We start from the raw sequence: 21,710 nt of genomic DNA on the forward strand, positions 1-21,710 counted from the left end.
TCTGCTGTTTTGATAGGATTGTCTGTTAGTTTATTTGCTGCAAGGGATAGGATATATCACATTCAAGGCCAGGTTGGATAGGGTTTGGAGCAACCTGGGTTAGTGGGAGGTGTCCCTGCCCATGGCAGGGTGTGGAACAGGATGAGCTTTAAAATCCCTTCTAGCCCAGACCATCCTGGGATTCTATGAATGGCACGAGCAAGTTCTTTTATTTTAGTTTTCATATATGCTTTTTCATCCACCATAATGTGAAGCTCTAGCAATAGCAGGCTACAATTCAGAAAGGTTATTAGTAGTATCTGAAGGTTTCTGAAACTGTTCTCTACCACAGGTTTCTCAGCATTCAGACTTGGTGCATGTCTCCTGCTTTAACATCTTTGGTAATTTACAGTGTGAAAAGTTCTGTTTTGCATAATAAGGACATTGTCAGTGCATAACAAATACTTTGTTTTAATGGGAAAAAAGTAACAAACAAACAAAACACCTTCCAAGCGATACAGTGCTAAAAGTAGCGCTTTCGTAGCAGATACCAAATGGGTGTCCTGAAGAGCAGTATTTTAATTAAAACCCTTGTTATTATTTGTTGCAACAGAGGTGCTGGCTCTGCTGCAAGATATTTCTTTGACTCTTGAATCTGATGCTCAGCCAGACATTAAATGCATTGGCAATGCTTTATATTTTTAATCTCAGGCTCGAAAGCAGCATAACCCTGACAGGTTTGTGCGGCAATGTCTTCGCTTGGCATCTGGAATTCAGCCGTGATTTCACGCTTTTTTCCCTTAACCTGAACCACCAGAACACAACTCAGGAGAGGCTGCTGGCTGTTGCTTGGCATCAAGGAGAAATTACATAAATCTGAAGGCTTGGGTTGCTTCTGTCAGAAGTGAAGTTTCCCCAGGATTACTGAAAATTCATCTCGAGTCGTGGCGAGTCCCTCGGCTTAGGGAGCTTGACGTGCACGTGTTGCAGAGGTTATGGGCTCTTCCTCCCCCACCCCATCCTTCCTATCCTGCAAACATTCCTTCCCATCTCCTCAGAGGAAAGCTGCAGGATAACAGAATATCCTGCTTTAATTTAGAAGTGCCACGCAGTGGTGTTATTTAGGGGAGGTCTCATTTGGGTTAATATTAATCAAGCTCGCTTGAGGTTTAAGTGAAAGGCAATAAATAAGTGTAGCTTTTATAACTGTGAGAAGTCTTTGTGACGAGTTTTGAAAATTATTTTAGAAAACACTGTTAGGATAATTAACAGAAAAGCAGTTTTAAAGCTTTGCCTTCCAGCCTCTGTGGAAAGCAATTTTGATGTTTAAGAGGATGAGGGATGTTTTCTGCCCTGGAAATGAGCCGGCAGAAGCTCCAGCACAGAGTGTTGTTAAATCTGAGCTGGGAGAGCCTGGCACCACAGGAGGAGGAGGAGGAGGAGGTAAGGACTGGCATTATAAATTATATAGACACATATACATGTACAGGCACTTGCACCTTTGTGACACTTTCATGCCAAAGGGAAGGGGGTAGAGGAGAACACGAACATGCATTCAGAGACACCCACAGCTTCTGCTCAGTTACCCATTCATGACTTGTACTAAATTTGCCCCATTTACCTTGGAGGGTTGGAAGATACAAGTTTTTCTCTTTGAACCAAGTGTAGGGATGTCTGGAGGAGTTGAAGATGGCTGGGCTTTTGCCTCCAGCAAGAGGTAATTTCTATGAAACATCTAATGGACTTCCATAAAATGTCAAAAAAACCCCACCCAAAACTCGTGTAGAGTTTTGCTCTGAAGGTTTTCTAGGCCAAAAGACCAGTCCAAAAAAAAAAAAAAAAGGAAATTGAAGTCTTTTACTGTGAGGTAAGTGAAGATGTGTGGACTAGAACCAACAGAAAGTGATCAGAGGGGGAAGAGTCTGTTGCCTTCAGTGCAGGGAAGTGGGAGTAAACATGTATCAGTCAGGATTGTTTTTCAGTTCTTCTTGCTCTGTTATTTTGATTGAGCCTCCTTGTACAAATTGCGATGCTTATTTACAGGAGGAACATCCATTGACAGGGCAGCTCATGGAACGGGGAGTTTAGCACTGAGCTGAAGGCTTAATGAAGGGCTGTTAGCAAGGAGCTGTCTGGTAGCATAAGCTGACTGTGATGCTGTTGAAGAAGATAAATTCTTCCTTCCTAAGGAATGCACTGGGATGGGCATATGGAATCTCTCGTGCTAAGCATAAAAAAATTAATCCGGGTAAACAAGAGATCCCCCGGTCTGCAGGAAACGGGGAAGAGGAGGAGCAGCAGCTCGTGGGTCTACTGATAGTGCAAGGTGCTCGTGGGGTTTTCAGCAGAGATTATTAAATGAGACAGGCATAACGTGCAAGACAGCTCTTGCATGTTATGATGCCACATCGTGACAGCTCCTCGGAGTGTTTTCCACTGACTGGATCTTGCTATGAAATGGTGCTGTGCCTTCAAGAGGAATTTTTAGCATTTGCGAGAGTTTTGTTGAATTGCAGCCTATCAGGGTGAAGCCTGCTGGTTGTAAGACCAGTTGACTGTTGATATGTATGAACAAAGTGTGTGTGAGGATGATTGCAAGAGATAATCCTGATCATCAGAATAAAATTTGAGTATCTGTTGTAGCTCATCCTGCTGCACAAATCGGTACAAATGAACCCTTTGGGCTGTTTTGATTTAGGTTTTTTATAATATTTTAATTCAGCATGCAGAATGTCCTAAGGTGAATAATGAAATCAGGGCAAAAAATAAAATATCACAGTGCTGATGTAGCTTTATGTGTTGTGTCATATTTTCACTGAATTTTCTGAATCCCAGTGAAACATTGTCATTGAGCCGTCTGCAGTAAAGCCCAGGTCACAGTTGTGCATTATTCCTTCTAATCTGTGTTACCTTGTGCTTGTCAAGATAAGTTTATTTCAAATTCAGGCAGCTTAATTGTCTGGCTTTTCTCTGGTCCCTTGGGATTATGCAGTTTTCTCTAGTCTTGATTAATTTGCACAGTTGGTGCCACCCAACATGTAAAGCTCCTCCCTGGCCACTCTTTCTTGGTGATGTGGTTTATTTGGCTCATCTCTGTATTTCAGGAATAATGCTGGTGTGGAGGTTTGTGTGTGGGGTTTTTTTATTCATTGATGAAGTTTATTACTCTGTGATTGGAGAGGGATTAATGAGAACTAACCGAGGGTGAGGAACACTCACCAATCCTGGGTCGGGCTCTTGCTCTGGAGTGTTCCTGGAGGAGTTGTTTCCTTGTGCTGAAATTTATTGAAGCCTTTTGAGGGCAAACTTGCTCTTCTTTTCCCTCTGGCAGACCAGGTGACTGATTGAGGTTCCTTCCAAGCCACTTGCTGGGTTTCTCCAAGAAAACCCCTCCAAGATGCTGTCGCTGGCTTTTGAACATTCGAGTAACAGTGACATTTTCTTTATGCAAAAAAACCAAGCACGTTGACTTTCCTGACTGAAGCTTGAAATTTTTTGATTTAACAACTTTCTCTAGTTGTTTTCAGACACTTACCATTCATTAATTCTCATTTCAAACCACTTGTGAGGCCGATCGATCTGTAGTATTCCAGATTATTCCAGAGTGTTCGCCACTCTTTCCTCTAGCTGGCTTGGATGGCAAATGGAGTATTTTTTTTCCTGGTAAATTTTGAGTAAATCAATCATTTAGTGTTCTGGGGGGTAGGGCAGTGTCACAGGGCACGCTGCACACCTCAAACCCTGCCTGTAAGACACTCGTTCCCTCCTCACTGTGGCGGGTGAGAGGCGATCATTTTGTATTTATTTTATGTATTTATTTTATACCTTTAGCTCAGTGTGCTAAAATAAACAGAATCTATTCCTGCTGAAAGTGAGGTTCCTGCCTGCAATCTGCTGGCCTGTTTTGGAGCCCCTTGTTTTGATTCCCAGTCGTGCCATCCCGTGTCATTGGTATTCTGGGAGGGTGCGTGGCCACTCGCAGGGAGCAAAATCCTCGGGGCTCCTGGGGGGAGATCACCAGCCTGGGCTGGCTTTTCACTCTCAGACCATTCAGGGAAGCTGAGTGCCATGGGGAAAATACAAAACTGTGGGATTTTATCATGTAAAATTGGATTACCTGCTCCCCTCCTTCTGAAAAGGTCTGCTGTGCTCTGAAATACCAGTCTGGGGTTTTATACCAATAAAGGATCTGTTAATGTTCCTCTCTGAGGTTGTACTTTGCCTCATATAAAATCAGATCCTTTTTGTCCCCCCTAATAAGGCACTTAAGCAGCCTTAAATGAAGATTAATGTTCCATTACACTTTTATCAGTTGCGTTATAGACTGAAATGCTCTGGTCACGTGCAGATTGATCTTCTGTGGCAAATAATAGCAAAAATCAATACTTTTGTTGGTTTTGGTTTTTTTTAACCACTATATCTACAGAAGTGCTTGTCTGCATCAAGTAACTCCCCTGTTTTATTGGATCTCTGTCTGGAGATGTGTGTTTCAGGACAGTGGAGGACTAGGGTGGAGATGTGAAGCTCTTGGCAAGCCCAGCTTTAAACCTGGGGCTCTGTGAGCACCCACATCGTTCCTCCTGTCACATTTCAGCTCGTTATCATTTATTTTTTGAGTTGAGGGGCCTGTAGAAGATCTTTTTATTGCCCAAAAAGAGAGGAGTGCCCAAGCTTTGGGGTTCCAGCTTCCATTGCAGCTGGTGCCGGGTGGCAGGCGCCGAGGAATTGCCGATTCTGGTTTTGCATCTCGGCTGTTTTTAAAGTTTGATCTCTGGTTCTTGCTCAGAATCTCACTTTTTGAGATGCTTGTGAGAGGAGTCTGTTGGCATTTGGGTTTTGAAATATCAAGTGGCTGCTTTGTGCAGATTCTGAAGGTAATCAAGGCTGCCTTCCCAAGGTTTTTGCTGCTTTATTTTTCCCTTGGGTAGCTGTTGATAGCTGGTACTTTTTCCCTGCATCCTGAGTGGGAACAGACTGACTTAGCCCTTCAAGAACCATCTGAATTATGTGATTCATGTCAGCTGAGGACCTTGTAGAAGACAAAGTTTCTATGTTTAATTCTTTTACCTTTATACTTTTAATTTCATTCACCCAACCAGCTGTCAGACTTAGTGAGTTGCTAAGCAACTTCTTCCCTTATTGTCATGGCACTTCTCTTCCTTCCCTGGTGTTTTGGGGGACTTCAGAGGGTCTCTTCCATCCGACTCTTCCATCAAGCAGTTGATACTTCCCGTGATCTCACTGTGAGGAGGCAGGATGGTGTTGGTAACACAAAGCTGATTTCACCCAATTCCTTATCAAAATTTGCTTCTTGTGCTGCCTGGTTTCCTTGGGAGTTTTGTGTGGCAGTTTTGAAACCAAGCCTTGGGACTGACTGTGTTGAAAAAGCTCTTCCAGGGGTGATGATGGTGATGTTATAAATAGGAAGAACTCAGATGTTATCATACAGGAAAGTAAGGAGATGAGGGGGTGATGCACTGTGGCTTGTCAGGAGGGAGAGCGAAATGATTTCCAAGCAGAATGTCCATATTATTTAATTTTTTGTTTTAATCTCTACAGCATTTTTGCTAAACCTGAGCACTTAAGACTTTGCCTCTCTTTCAGCAAAGGGAAAATGAGGGGAAAAAAATTAAGGAAAACGGGCGATTTTTAGTTTTTATTTCAGTATATTTGAAAACTTGTCATAGAGTGGGTTGGAAGGGACTTCAAGGTCATCCAGTTCCACCCCCCTGCCATGGGCAGGGACACCTCCCACTATCCCAGGTTGCTCCAAGCCCCGTCCAACCTGATGTTGAACCAGAAACTTGTCCCTCTTGATGAACCAGATGTACAGTTTCTGGCCTTGCTCTTTTTTAGCTTCAAGCTCTCACACTGGTGCTCTGGGTTTAGTGTTTGGAGTTTCGAGGATCTCAGCTTCACCTTGGTGCAGCAGGGTTTGTTTGTGAGCACTGACATACGTATTGAATGATTCACCATGGATGACGAAACGGTGGCTCTTCATCATGTAATTTTTTAATTATAAAAAAAAAAATGCAACTGAAGAGAAACAAGGTGGAGAGAGAAGAATCCTGTTATTAGCTTCTGGGGCGGATGCTTCTCTTGCTGTCGCTACCCTGATGACGATTCTTGCAGTGGGATGAAGGCACCTTTAAATAGCCTGTTTAAAATATAATTGGTGAGTGCTCAGCTACAGTATCAGAATTCAGTTGTGCAGAATTTGCATGTAACACAGGGATGGAAAAATACAGTAATGCTGCCTGAAGGATTTATGGTGTTTTGGTGCACATTGCTCTGGGAGCTGCTTTTCCTGAGGCTGGGTTTATCAGTTGCCTGGCAGGGGATGATTTACAGGTGCTGTAAATGACGCCAGCGTCTGCAGTTGTGTTGTTTTGAGTTAAATGCTGTCCTAGGGAATCTGGACTCAGTTATATGTGGCTTTTCTTAGGAATACCATTGAATCAGCCTCCACTTAAAGGCTCTTTGCTCAGCAGTGACCATCCCCAGTCATGGGCTTGGGAGGGAGTTGCACAGGACCTTGCACAGCTCTGAGGCCATATAATTGCACTCCTTCCAAAACTGGATTTGTGTGGTGCAATCACGTTGTTCAGGAGAAAAAAAAAAAAAAAAAGAAATAAAAAGGAGTGTTTTTATTGTGTGGTTTGTTTTTTTTTTTTAAGTGTTCCAAAGGGGAACAGCCAAGATTTAAGAGCTGGGTGGGACTTGTGTGTGTGTGTGTGCTATTTAAAAATTTTCTTGGTGTTGCCCTGCTGGGCTCTGATGGGAATGGGTTTGTGTCTTTGAGGAGCTTCTGCTAAACTCTAATTTTGAGTGTTAGCTCTGGGAGAAGTACTACAACTTGCAATAGCTCCACTCCTCCATTTGCCTTTTGTTTTCTTCTTCTTAATTAATATCCAATTCAGTGTTTTTTGAATATAGTCTCAATATTGCTTTCCTAACATAATAAATGTGTATCTAGGAGAGCCAGCCTCCTTTAGACTTCATAAACGTATCTCTTTTTCTAATTTTAAAAAGAAATCCTCCTCACACTTGAACCTCAAAGAGGGGGGAGAGAAAGCCTGCAGAAGCTATTGCAGATTTTACTCTCAGGAAAGCAGCTGCTATTTTCATGTGCAGAAAGCTCAGTGTGGGAGTAAAGGGGGCCAGTTGTACAGCTGTGGGTTGGCTGCCTTTTAACATCAGATGCAGCTGCACCCAGGTGTCTGAGTTAGAGGGAATTGTGGACCCTGGGCAGTGAAATGGCCCTGCTGGACCTGGCCTGGCTGGGGAGGGGGCTGAACCTGCAGAGCTGGGGATGGAGACCACTCAACTCAACCAGTTGTTGCAGTTAGTCCTTGCTGGACATTAGGAGGGAGGTAACAACAAAATAACAGAGGGGACAAATATATAAATGGAATTTAAGCAGCACCACGTTACTCCTTGTAGTAATTAAACATGCCAGGCTTAAAAACTTTGGATGAGTCCCTGGGAAAGATGATAAAACACTATGCCATCCTTGTAGAAAGGTTATGAAGAAACCCAAACAGATGCTGTGCTGTTGAATCCCAAAATGGTTTGGGTTGGAAGGGACTTTAAAGTTCATCTCATTCCCCCTCCTGCCATGGGTAGGGACACCTTCCACCAGACCAGGTTGTTCCAAACCCCATCCAACCTGCCCTTGAACACCTGACTATAAGTACTGTGGAAATGTGATGGTTTTCAAGTACTTTCTGCACAAATATCAGCAATGGGTGAAAATATTTGAAGTTTGAAGGCTGCTGAGATGGCTTTAGCAATCCAGTGTGTCTGTGTGGAGATTAAGAAGAGGTCTGGGTTGTTCCTTGACCCCTTGTCTAGTGACACTATAGAGTAACTAAGGCTCTGAAGGTCTTAGTACAGGAGACATTAAATAGAAAAAGGAGCAGTATTTGAACAACCGAATAATAAAGTAATTGCAAGGATAATTCTTTGTGGGCAGAAAGAGTCAAAATAGCTCCTAGAAGAGGGCCGAGCTCAATTCATCCCCATAAGAAAGGAGACCTGCTTGGAGCGTAGCAGAAGAGCCTGGAAAATAGTTTTGAATCGGGGTTGTCCTCAAGATTCTGAAAACAGTGCAGGGGGAGAAATTTCCACCTGTCTATGGCTGTAGTCCTCTGCCCTTGGGTGTGACTGAGAGGCCCAGGGTGGAGTGGTGGAGACAGCCTGGGTGATGGATTCTCATCACCTGCTCAGCCCCTCCTCAAAGCCAGCCAAATAGCCCACGTTCTCACAGCCTTCTTGCTTCTCAAACTTTTGTAATCCACATTGCTTGTTTCTCCAGGGGACCTGTGTTATTTTGTTCCCCTCTCACAAATCGAACAGTGTTGCGTTGATTTTTTTTTTCCCCCGTAGGTTTTCTCTTCCTGTGTGAACACCTGCAGAGCTTTGGTGTGTTTGGATGTCTGTGCTGGCCTGTTTTGACCTGAATTATCCACAGGAATTATAATCACGGAGCCATTTGTATTGTTCTGGAAGCACAATCCTTAAAATAAAAAAAAAAAAAAGAAAAAAATCCTATTGCATTTCAATTCCTACCAATTGTATTCAGTGATCTTTGGAACCCTTTTCAATTATTTATGACACATTTCTTCTCTGCTCCTGCAGCTAAGCAGAATGTATATTTTTTCTTGCTCTGGGTAGGTTTCTCTCCTTGCTTTGACTCCTGTGAGGCTGTAATGTTTTCAGCTGGGTTTTCCTCCCCCCTTCCCCTTCTATTCATGTATTGATTTGGCAGAAAAACCCCAGTGCGAGCTCAGCTGCGTGGCCAGGCGGCTGTGAGGGGGCGTGGGAGAACGCTCCATGTGCTGTTTTCCATCAGGATTATTTCCTCCAGGCTTGCTGGTGCTCAGTTTGTCACCTTTCACCACTGCAGGACCACGAGCCAACAATTCATCTCCCCGAGTTCAGAAACTTCCCAGTCCCGCCGCTGGACTGCTGTGTGACCACCCCCTGATGCACTGAAGATCTGCTGCCCTGGAGAGCCGCAGCAGCTGATCTGCAGGAGTGGTCTCAGACCAGCTTTGCGTGAACTGCACGAGTCTAAACGTCCCCACCTTGCTCGGGTGCGTTTCGGGACAGCAGCTGGAGCAGTCACTCCTAAGTCTTGATTTAATCAACTGCAAATGGCTTTGGGTTCAGCTGCTTGCAGAGAGGAGTCGGGGCTCGCTCTGGTGTGACCTTGATGTCCCTCCCAGGTGGAGCAGCAGGAGTTCTGCTCACTCTGCTGGGAGCAAGTGACCCTTAGAGGGGGACAGCCCAGGCAGCTGGGAGCTGCACCCTCTGCAGATGTGGACCGTGAGTTGGAGCTCTTGCTCAGCTGGCTGATCTTTGTGCTGAATCATGGAACGGTTTGGGTTGCAAGAAACCTTAAAGATCATCTCATCCCAGCCCCTGCCATGGGCAGGGACACCTTCCATGATCCCAGGTTGCTCCAAGCCCTGTCCAGCCTGGCATTGGACACTTCCAGGGATCCAGGGGCAGCCACAGCTTCTCTGGCAAACCTGTGCCAGGGCCTGCCCACCCTCACAGGGGAGAATTCCTTCCCAGTATCCCATCTAACCCTGCCCTCTGGCAGTTTGAAGCCATTAAATGAAAGTACAGGGGCAGGATGCTACCAGCTGGAATAAGATATAGATAATTTAAAGATAGAAGCTGCTTTCTGTGTTTTAAATCCTGATGTACTCTGTTTCTGACTTGACTGCTCCTTGTCATCAGTGGGAGGAGAGATCTCCCTGCTCTTGTGCCATCAATCCAGCTCTGCACGTGCTGCTTGTGTTTGTTATAACTGTGTTAAGATGAACTGAAAATACTTCAGTTGATTTTGGCTGGTCTGCTGCTCATTTGTTTCAGCATAGGCTGGAACATCTTATTTTTTTGACTATCCAGGCTTGGTTGTATCCATTCAACATCTCACTATCGAAAGGAAAACTGTCCATTATTTGCACTGTTAATTAATAGAGAGTATGAAACTATAACTTACTTGGTTAAAAGCCACTGCCCAAAGGTGTGACTGGGGTAACCTCCTAAATCTGTGTCGAGGGAATGGAGTAAGGAAATGTTTTTCAAAGTGCTGAGCCTCCAGCAGGGACATCCAGAGGCTCCTGTGCCTGAGCACTGGTTGGGGAGGTGGAATCAATGCAGGGGCTGGACCACAGCAGGTTTTACAGGAGTTGCTTTTCCTCCCCAGAGCCTTGTTCCTCTCTAACCTGTGTTTTTCCAGCTGCCTGTTCTGGGCTGGAGGTTTCTGAAGCTCTGCTGCTCCTCAGCACAGCCTGCACTCCCAGCTTGGGATTCAAAGGATCATCTGTGTGATAGGATACCATGTCAGGCAGGATATTGCATAGGGCTCTTGGGTCAAACCATACCAGTGCAAACATTTGGGCACTGTGGCCTTCACCAAAAATCCTGTGCTCTCCTTGATGCTGAGGAGTGACCCTGCTAAGCAGGAGGGAGCAGTAAGTAGTGTCATTTTGGGGATGCAGGTTGCAGTGTGGCTTCCCTTTCGTTCCTACTTGTGCCATTTCCATAGGACTGCACTCAGGGAATCGTAAAAAAAAAAAAAATCCCTGATAGAAATGCTAACCCTATCTAGTTATTCACAGAGGCTAAGAGTGAAATGAGCTGCTTTGTTAGCTTTTATCATCAATTTTACCACAGAGGCAGCTCCTCAGCAGCCCAGATGAGCCACCTCTAGTTTTGAGCAGCCTCTCTGCCTTGTTATCAGTGAAGAAAGCTTTCTTCTTTCTCCAGCTCATTTCCAAAAAGAGGAGGCCTCTTTAAACTGTTCCATCCTGTAATTGCACAGAGGTGCATATGGCAAATGTTTCCTCACTGACACATTAGCAGCAGGTCCCCGGCATCTCCCCTGCCTTTGGCTTCTGCATAGCTCCGTTGTTTTGTTTTATTTTCAGCCCTAGTGGCACATGAAGTAGGTCCTGCCACAGCTTTTTGGATGAAAAAAACGCCTCAGAAGTGAGCACAAGTTGCCCAGGCTGCCCCATCCCTGCAAGTGTCCCAAGGCCAGGTTGGACGGGGCTTGGAGAAGCCTTGGATAGTGGGAGGTCTCCCTGCCCACGGCAGGTGGAATAGTTGCAGCTTTAAATTATTTTATTAAAGCAGAGCAGCGGGGGAGTGAGTTCTGAGAAGGAAAATGATGCTCAGACCAGTGCTTAGACGTCTGCAAAACATTGTATAAATGACTGGTCCTATACCTTAGGGCCTTTTACTGTGCCCTGCTCAGTAAACTATATCTTGCTCTTAAACCATGAGGACAGAAATAAAATTAAATAGGAGAGCTTATTGTTGGGGTTTTTTTCTACTTTAGAGGTACTTGGACTCCCTTCCCATTACGATAAGTGCTGGAGATCATTCTTAGATACACAGGAAAGCCATGTCCTAAGGAGAACTGAACTTGGCTTTTCTGCAGCCCTGTCTAGTGTCTCACATCCCATCAACCTGGGCTGCCATGACCAGCACTGCATTTTCAAAACCTCTTTGGAAATAAATCACTAAACAATTAAAAGAAAGTCCTACGGTGTTGCCAGCCCCTGAAGTCTCATCTGTCTTCAATATTTTGCCTATTAATTCTCATAGAAAGAGGGGAAAAAAATACTTAGATGTCAGAACTGCATTCTGTGACGGTGGTGGCGATCTACCTATCACAGCTCCTGAAGTATTTGAGGTTTAAAGTAAAAGAATAAAATGTAGTTAATTTTCTTTGGAAACAGCAAAAATTATGAGTCCTATGAGTGACATCTCCTGTGTTGCTTGGGCTTTTCACCCCACTGTTGCTTTAACTCCACCCTGTGTGAATGAAGAGGACGATTGCAACGCGATTCCCGTTCCCTTCCTCATTTGTATTTTACTCCACGATGTGTGAAGTCTCTTCATGAGTCTGAGGAAGGAGAAAATGCTCCCTAGGAAGTATCACGTTGCTGTTGAGAGCTTCCCTGTTTGGAAATCACTTGTTGCTTCAGTACATCAAAACCCCAGCAGAAATGCTGGTTGCAAACAAAAGGAAATAAAATAAGCAGCTAATTTTGCTGATAAAAAAAAAAGGTAAGCTAAGCCTCAGAGGGGCCAACCCTGGCCTGTATTAAGCTGATGATATGAATTAGTAGAATTAATTCAAACCAGGCCCTCCCTGCTGGGAAAAACTGGGTGGATGAGCTTCTCTGTTTTTAATGTCAGGTCTTTTTAGCTGTCAGGTTGCAATATTCTTGTTTGGTCTTTGAGAAGTGGTTTCTGCTGAGCACGACTTCCCAAGGAGGAGGGGGGATGCATGCAAATGGCACTTCCACCATCCCACTGGGTGACTGGGCTGGTTTAGTTTGTCAGTGGTGTTATTGGGGCAGCCTGAGTAAGATGCTTTTCCCCTGAGTAAGAGCCCTTTTCCCCTTCTGCTGCTACAAGATATTGCTCATTTAGCAGGTTTGTGGGTTAATTTTCAATGTAAACTGTGCTATTTATGTCTATTTGAATAATTCGAGGAGGGAGAAAGAGAGCTTATGTGACACATTATTTTTAAACCTTTCCTTCCCTCCTCGGGCCATTGGTGCAAAGGCAAAAATTATATCTTTTTTGGCTCGAAAAATGCCTTTTGGCTGTTGAGTAAAAGGTAAAAAGCCACCTTTTTTGGTGGAGGGTAGCTGAGGAAGAGGGATGTCGCAGTGGGGAAGTCCCAGGTGCGAACTACCAGCAGCCCTTGTGCAGGACAAATTCAGAATTCATTGCTGTTGTCTTCTTTTTCGGAGAAAAAAACCCCAAATGGAAGTCAAACAGAGCTATTTCTTATAGGAAATAAATGTAATTACTAGCAGTAAGTTAAATCCTTGAGTTCTGCCTGGACCAGGTTGTTTCGTAGGAAAAGCCAGTGTGGTTTTTCTTTGTAGCTCAGAGTTTTTCATGGTTGCACAAAACTCATTGCTTTGATCTCTTCAGCTTTGTGAAATTTTAACCTGATTTCCTGTGTGGTCAACACAGGAGGAAATTTCTAGATGTATCTGCAGCCCGAAGACGATGAAAGATTGGTTATCTCAGTGCAATAAAGATGAAAACAAATACAGCTGTGGTAATAGAAGAATTAACTTGCATTTGTTGTAAGACACTGGAGGTCCTCCGTTTGCTATGAAGTGTTTGTGGAAGCAGAATGTGTTTTGTTGAGGTGGTGACCATCAGAAAAAAGGGGGCAAGGGGATGATGAGTGAATTAACAAAGTGCTGAAAGAGCTGATGAAAGAAAAGCACATCATAGACGTGCTTCAGAAGAAAGAAAAAAAAGGAATTGCTGAAGGTTTCCGAAGGTAATTTCCATTCTAAGAATTGAGTTCCCCTGGCTTTACCTCAGAAGAAACTTGGGGGTATGAAGTGCAGCATCTGAGGGTGCCTCTAGTCTTCTCCTGACCCGCATGTAAGATGTTAATCTTAAACCTGCTGCATTTCATTTGGGGGTGGTGTAGACACTTTTGATGTGCCTGAGAGATTTTTCTCACTAGCATTTTGCAGATTGGAGCCTGCAAATTGCCTCTCTCAAATCTCGATAATTAGTGATGGTGGGTGGTGAACATGAACTGCAAAATGGTTTGAGGTTTTTCTTCTTCTTTTTATTTTTGGCTTCTGAATATCTGTGTGCCCCCAAAACGCTCTGGAAGACAAAAGGGAAAATTATATTTGTGCAGAAGTGGGGAGGAGGAGGAGGAAGGGATGTGTTATTCTGCTGCTGTGTGAAGTGCTGCGTTTCACATCCTCAGAACCTTAAACAGACACCCCACTGAGTGAGGACCAGCACCTCGGTTCTGAGTGATCCCCAGCCTCAGCTCTGATCCTTGGATGCTCAGGCAGGGAGGTTCCCCCCAGGGCTGGGAGCAGTGCAAGGCTGGGGAGCATCACGCTTGCCCTGGATCTCGAATTTCGTGGCTTGTGAAGTGAATGCCCGCTTTTCTCACGCTCTGTCTGTCTGTTTGTTTGTTTGTGTTTAAACCCTCGGCTACTCCCGCCTTGTGTTCAGGTGTCCCTGGCAGTGTCTCACAGCATTCTGTCAGCAGTAGTTGGAGGAACACGCCTGGAAATGTGCATTTGACTTATACTGGAGGTCATTTTGCAGTAGCTTTCTCAGCCCAGTTTATTGGCACTGGGAGAAGTTGCCTTCATAATCTGACTATTACATGTGTAGCTTTTTCAGGTGCTGCTGTGATTACTGTTGTTTAATGTGAAAGGTGAAACGTCCGGTTCTTGTATCCCATTTGTTTCCTTTAATCCCAGCATGCCTTTGAACATGACCATGTTTTTAGGGGTTGGTGTGTGCTACCAAAATGCTGCAGAAGAGGTTTGACTGTGGATGTTTTTTCCTTCCCTCGCCTGAAGAAGCTTTACCCTTCTGCATTCATGTTCTGCATCTCCTTGCTCCTGATTGCTCCTACAGCTCGATGGCCCTGGGACCATCACCCTCCTGGGTTATTTTGCAGTTTATTGTGCTGCATGTTGGCTGTATAAGGCTTCACAAAACATCCCCTCCCAAAACCCATCCCACTGCTCTGTTGTGAAATGCGTGTGGGTTTTATTACGAAGCAGCTGTTTCCCTTTTGTAAATGGTCCCTTGCTGAGAGACAAAAAAAGAAAGAAGAAAAATAATTGAATGAGGCACGAGCATAATTCATTGAACAGGTAGTTCTGTGTGTGCACTTCTGCTGCTTCAGGGGCAGAGATGCTGAGCCTGGGGTGGGCAGTGATTGCCCCCCATGTACAACCTCTTAGTGGTCCCACCTACAACACCTCCTTGTCTTTCCTGGGCTTACATCCGGCCTCCCCTCGCTCCTTTTCCCATAGCTGGCCACAGCCTTTTCCCTGGAATGATACAACTGGTTGTATTTTAAATCAGAAATCAGAGCTAGTGTTTCCAGGCTCTGTTCACCTCGAGGCTCCTGCTTCTATCTGAAATCTGAAACAGGGACTCTGTTGGTCACGTTCACCCCCTCTTCTGTTTCAGCAGGTCTGTTAAAAGCTATTGCCTTTAACCAAATTTACATCCTCTGGGAAAATAGGTCCACGTTTAATTTCCAGTCCAGTGAGCAGTTTCTCTCCCCAGTGTGTGAGTCTTTACCTGTCTCCTGAGCAAGCACGTGCTTTAAATCCTTTTCAATCCTCGCTTCCCACCCCAGACGGAGACCTTAGTGCAGGCTGTCTCTGGGACACGTGTGAAGATGAATTGCCAGCTGTGGCCCTCACTGGCACCGCAAAAAAGCTGAGGAACAGCTCCCCCGGTGTAGGTGGAACGAGCGGGTCGGTATTTGCGGCACGTGGCAGTGTAATTAGGGTGGGCTGCTCGGGGTATCGGCGGCTGGGTGTGCACAGAAGCATCTCCAGGGGGATTTGTGCCTTGGCAAGGCTGTAGCTTTGTCTGTGTGCCTGACAAGGAGGCAGATTAAAAGCAGTTTGAAGAATGGCTCTGAAGATTGCTTGAGGAAGCGGAAAACTTCCCTGACTTAATACTGGAATTCGATGCAAAACCTGGGTTTTCTTTACAAATAGAACGTAGCCATTAAGGGTTAAAAAATAGCTCAAGGGTCTGTGCTCACTCCCTCTCACTGACAGCAGGAAGGCCTGGTGTTAAATTGCCCAGAGAAGCTGTGGCTGCCCCATCCCTGGAAGTGTCCAAGGCCAGGCTGGATGAGGCTTGGAGCAACCTGGGGATAGTGGAAGGTGTCGCTGGGGAGGCTGGGACTGGATGAGCTTTAAGGTCTCTTCCAACCCAATCCTATAAAATCCTGTGTCTTCAGGTGAGTAGCTTATGACTAAGGGAGGAAGGGAAGGGGTAATGAGAAATTTATGCTCAGGTGTGCATGTATAGGAGGAAGAAAAAAAAAAGGAGTAAGTGTGTTGGAGGATAAACTGAACATAAAAGTGCATGTACAGGTGTGACAGGCAGGGTTGGCCGCTCAGAACAGGGACTGAGCAGCTCTGGAATGCTCTTGTCAAGCGGGGGAAAAGACTTTTCTGTGCAGAGCAAGACAAGCAGGTCTGTGAGTAGGAGTTAGAGGTGGTTCTGCCTCCAAAGCCCTTCCCTTTTCTTGGTGAAAGCCACTCCCTGCAATAGCAGAAGCAGAATCGCCAGGTCATCTTACCAAACTCTGAAGTTGTTTTTGTTCAAGTGAGGAACACCAATCAAACAGTTCATGGTTTTAAATTTAATTTTATTTTTAACCTAAAGTATCACAGCTATGAATTAGCTTTTTCTTCCTTCTTTTTTTTTATGTGACATCTGGATTGTTCAGGGAGTGTTGTTCCATCTCAAAGTGGGGATTTTTGTTGCCTTTTTGAGCGGTGGAGGTTTCGTGGATTCAGCAGAGTAATGAACACGTAGAAAAAAAGATAATACAGCTGACTATCGCCTCTCACATCTATGAACAGAAGGTCTTTAATTGATTTGGGGGGGTTATTTTGTCTGAACACTTGCAGTTAGCAGCTCTTAATCAGTAACGTGCTTTGTAAGAAATCTGGCTTGATGGGTAGGTTGGTGAAAAGAACAGGAGGAGCAGATATTGATGGTTTCTTATCTTCTCTCCCCCAAAACCTCTGCCTTCTGTGGGAATGTCTGGCTGGGTGGGAAATAGATCTCTGTGCGTTCCTTTCTTCAAGCCATGGATTAAAGAACGGGGCTGGAAGAGACTTAAGAGTTCAACTACTGTGCTCCTGCTCTGAGGCAGGATTGATGTGCCTTTATCACCATCTACCTGTCCTGTCATCTGCCCGTACCAGATGTCGTTGAGTGAGATTTTAGCGACCTCACACGACGGAGGCCACCTGTGCTTTGTCCTCCTCCTCCTCTTCACCAACCTCCTTATTTATCTCCTTGAAGCTCCCCGTTTAGAGGTTATACCTTTTTTGCCAATGTTTTTTCTCTCTCTTTTGCCGCCTTCAGGTAGAAGCGCCGCTTGACAGCCCGGCAGGGGAGGTGGATTATTTTGGCAGCGATGAGCGGGCGTCCCTAGAGATGCTCTGTGGTTCGGTGCAGCTGGAGCTGTCTGAATGAAGCGATGGGCTGTGCCTCCGCCAAGCATGTTTCTACTGTTCAAAACGAAGAGGAAACTCAGAAGGGGAAAAACTACCAGAACGGAGATGTGTTTGGGGGTAAGTGCTGCGGGGTTTCGTCTTTCTCCCCCCAGGTTTGGAAGCGGAAAAAATTAATATTTTAAGTGATAACGTCACAAATCCCGGAATAGTTCAAAGGCAACGAGCTACAGGACCCCCTCACATATTTATGTATGTGTCTCTCTTAGGTATTTGTCACTGGGTACCAAAATGGTTGACTCATTTCCTAAAAATAAAAACCTTTTCAGTTAGAAAAAGAATTCCTCACTGCTGTGGCCCCGTAAAGCAACGAAACATTAGTTCTGAAATCCTACAGCAAAGAGGGTTGGGAGGTGCAATGAAACCAGAAACTGGGAGGGATTCAATAGTACAGGGAAGTAGGATGAAAACATCTGCTACCCTGTGTGGGAAGACTGGTCTGATCCGTATCTTGTGCATCAGGTAAAGTAATAGAAGATAAAATGCACAGTCAGCCTCATGATTCTTTTCACCCCAGATTCTGTTAATATATGCCAAGTGTTTTTTAGATAATGATGTAAATCACAACACAGTTTTTTAAATGATAGGAATTATTCAAAAGACTGTTCAGAAATGAAACTTCTGCATCTGCCCTGATAGCTTATTCACAGCTGACTTAACTTTCAGATAGATATCTTGTTGCTGTTATTCTTAAAATAGGTTCACTGGTACTGAATACACCAAACTTCTCTTCTCTGGTGGCTTTTCCAGCAATTGTTTGTGCAGTAGTGAGAATGACATGCCTGGCATCAAATAACCTCTCCCTTTCATTCCAAAAGCAATGATATTTCACTTTTTCAGCCTTTCTGAGGGCTAGCTTGCTCTCACAATGGACCCCAGAGTAAGAATACCCAGAGGGGTAATCTGAAGAGAAAGCACTTACTGAGCAAACCTCAGGACTGTTCAGTGCTCCTCCACTAACCAGGGAGATGCTGGCTTTGGAACTGTGAATTCAGTATATTGCTTTTATTTAAAACAGGCTTTAAGGCTTGTCATGAACAGAAAATTCTATCAATTTCTCAGAGATTTTAGCTGATATTTGGTGAGGGAGCAGTTTTTGGCGAAATGTGTTTGTCTCAGCTTCTTGGGTTTTCTTGTGGTGGTTGTTTAACCACATCCTGCAGGCCAAAGATCATAACTTTAACACAAGAAACTTAATGTAGCTTTTGGAGGCAGAGGATCAAGGAGATCGAAGCGATTTTAAAAGGCTCCCATTTACAGAGCTGGGCTGGTGTCAGCAGGATCATCATTTAGCTATTCTGGGATCCATTTGAGGGCTGTTAATCGTCCCCTGTTTTACTGGCAGGAGTACTGCCTGCTGGTAACCATTTTCTGGCACATGCTTTACTTTAGGTGTGCAGGTCATCATTGCTAAAGATCAGATTTTGTGGCTGATCCTCTTTTAGCGAAGAGTTGGAGTCTGTGACTTCAGCAACTTGTTGAGTGGTAACCACAGAAGTCCCATTTTTCCCTTGCTGCTGGAAGACAGCTCCTAGGGGGGGAGTTGGGTGCATGAAGAAGTTGAGCTGCAGTGTACCTGGCTTTAGAGATGATCTCATTCCATCCCCTGCCATGGGCAGGGACACCTTCCACCAGCCCAGGTTGCTCCATGCCCCATCCAACCTGACCTTGGACACTTCCAGGGATCCAGGGGCAGCCACAGCTTTTTTTAGTTTTTGGGGAGGAGGCAGCAGAGTAAAGGAAATGTGTCAAGTGGGGTTGGAAGGGGGCTGATGCAGTGATAGCATCAATAACATCCTGAGAGTGTCAGTGTGCAGAAGTAGCAGGCAGGAGCTGCGTGGTTGTAGCAGCCCAGACTGCCTCAGATGTTTCACAGGCAGAGGAAATCCTGAAGGACTTGGAACAGCCCTGACAGAAATAAAGGAGAAGAGCACAGTGCTGGTGCTACCTGTGCTGTAGCTGACAGGATATTGCCCCGTGCTGAGTGACACACCCGAGGGGACAACAGTTCCTTCCTTCAGCAGCATCCCCACACCAGCTGCAGGCAGAAAGAGTCAATAGTAAGGGTCGTGCTTTCCAGTTAAACAGTGCTGGGATATTTTTGTTTTGTCATCAGTACTTTTTTTGCTCGACTCCAGGTGTCACTTTGAATCCGGAGAGAATTTTCTGAGCTTTTCGGAGCGGTGCAGTCCTGCTTTGGCTCTTCCTCAGAGCCTCTAGGTCTTTATTCCTTCTTTTCCTGGTGGGAGTGGTTGAAGCCAAACCTATTGACTGTTTGAGAGTACTTTATTTCTTCCCCAGCTTTTAACCTTTTTTTTTTTTTTTGCTTGAGCAGGCACACTGATCCAGGTGATCACTGTGAATTTGGTGCTTAAAACTGAGGAACCCACCTTGCAACCCATGAATTCTGTAAGGACAGGTTCTGGTTAGCTGCAAAGAAAACATAAAAATTTCCATCTTATCCCGAACTGTGGAAGTCACGCTGCATCTTACTGTAATATATATTTAAATAATTGAGTTAGCAGACCTATCAAAGGAGATGTTCTAGAGAAGATTGGATATAATATGATTATTGTGTCTTGTTGGTCTCTAATGACTTTAAAATCCCTCTAATAAGGATAGTAATAATAAATCTTCACTTATTCCTCATTCCACTTCAAAGCTGATTTCCAGGGCAGTACATAAGAACTGTAATATGTAAATACCAGTGAAGAACAAAATGCCATGATAGAGCCTTGAGCGTTGTTGAGTGCAGCATATGTTTTAATAATGTAACCTCCCTTGTAGACTAATTTTATTTGTGTCTTTATAAAAAATCATGGGGTGTTCATTTGGGGAGGAGATTGTTGACGTCACTCTTGCTGTAAGAAAGTAAGTGGTAATATGATTTGCAAAAAAAAAAAAAATATTTTAGGATCTGTTCATTAATCCAGATGTTTCTATGGAGCTCTTGGCTGCTTTGCAAAAGGGAGAGCAAACATGGCATGTAAGAATATTCTGACAAAGATAGGATTTCTGTTATTAAGAGCAGCTCCAGCTGCTAAACCAGTGTAAATAAAGCTGAATGCAAAGCACAGTAGTTTATAAACCAGTTTATCTCAGAGCAGCTGGGAGAAGGCTAGGAAAGGAAATCTTTAGTGTTGGGGTATTGTATAATGAGATTGAAAAACCCATTGATGCACAAGGCCAGGTTGGACAGGGCTTGGAGAAAGCTGGTTAATGGAAGGTGTCCCTGCCCATGGACAGTGGGATGAGATGACTTTTTAAGGTCCCTTCCAACCCAAACCATTCAGTGATTCTGTGATAACATCTGATTGCTTCACAAGCTCTAGGGTAGTTTTTCTTTCCTGGTTTTCTCGTGTTGATGTTTGCTTTGTTCTTGTGTGTTTTATAGGTTTGTCTCACTTCTGCTAATCCCCACCTTGTGACAGTCAGTTCCTTTCCTTGCTGTTTGCTGTGTCTCATCCATGTGGGCACCTCAGTCCACTGTCAAAGGCAGCAGAGCTCTGACTTAGTTTGAAGTAAATGCAAAAAGATGCTAAAATAATTGAAACCTTTAAAACATAGCCAGTATATGCAGGAATAGAATAGCAAGGGGCATTTGGGACTGTGATTTACCTTTCCTAAATATGCATGGTCATCTCTCAAAAATATTATGCCCAAACCTTTGTAGGGTTTAGTCTGTTCTGAAGGATTTTTCCTTAATAGACAGGCCTAGAAGTATCATCTTACTGAAGAGTTCAGTCTCAGGATGGATGTTGCCCAGGGCACTTCAAAACATCTGTAGGCTTGGCAAGACTGTTCAGATGTCCTTAATTAATATGAGGCATACTTCCTGAACCTGCCTTGTTCCTATGCACAAAATTCCGGAGATCCATCTTCTGGCCTTTCAAAGTTGTGAAGTTTTCAGATAAAACTTGTAGTGAGCAAAACATCTTAAAAAAAACGTTTTCTGCAAATAACCCCCCTTCCTGTTGTTGGACCGTTAATAATGGTCAGAAAAAAAAAAAAAGCTAAAATTGAAAATGGGAAATTCAATTGTTTTTTTTTTGTTTTGTTTTCTGGAAGGCCATCCTCACTGAACTGAAACTGTCTGGAAAGCTGTAGCTCAGGGAATACAACTCGTGCCGTGATCAGAAGCACTTGCTGCCCACAAACACACACACAGAGCTCCCTTTGCCTGGCAGCCTTTATTTTATTGACTCTGTTGATCAGCTGATTAGCACTCAGATGCTAATTGCCCCAGCTCATTCGACTGTCCTGATGTGCTTCTGCAGTGTCAGATCTTAACTCCTTTCGGGACAGATGCACGAGGGGAACAGCACCATGCAGTGTCCGAATTCCATACTGGATATTTTGAGACTATAACCTTTTTAAAAGACATTTCAATCACAAATGAATACTTCTGGTACAACCCCAGCACTTGTTCTTAGATTTCTGAGGAAGTGAGGGACACGTAGGCACCCACTTTCTGAAAACCCAGCCTCGGGGGTGCAACGCCAACTATCACAGTGAGTTTCAAAGGAGAAGATTTGCCTTTCTCAAATACAAACTGTGCCTGAGCTCCTTAAAGGAAAGGTTTCATGCTGTTCGTGGTTTCAGCAGCTCAGGTTATGAAGCAGATCTTGCTGC

At 44.4% G+C, this 21,710-nt stretch overlaps 1 protein-coding gene across 1 annotated transcript in view; it reads left to right on the forward strand.

Moving 5' to 3' along the window:
* Window positions 1-21,710, forward strand: part of CUNH1orf21 (chromosome unknown C1orf21 homolog) — a 106,220-nt gene that overhangs the window by 27,517 nt on the left and 56,993 nt on the right. Inside the window, exon 2 of the mRNA XM_050306653.1 lies at window positions 16,930-17,138. Within this exon, the coding sequence (XP_050162610.1) occupies window positions 17,045-17,138 (94 nt within the window). The 5' untranslated portion in view covers window positions 16,930-17,044. The remainder of the gene's footprint in view (window positions 1-16,929; window positions 17,139-21,710) is intronic.

This window comes from Myiozetetes cayanensis, unplaced genomic scaffold (genome assembly GCF_022539395.1).
Source record: "Myiozetetes cayanensis isolate MyiCay16 unplaced genomic scaffold, myiCay2020 scf12, whole genome shotgun sequence".
Lineage (NCBI taxonomy): Eukaryota > Metazoa > Chordata > Aves > Passeriformes > Tyrannidae > Myiozetetes > Myiozetetes cayanensis.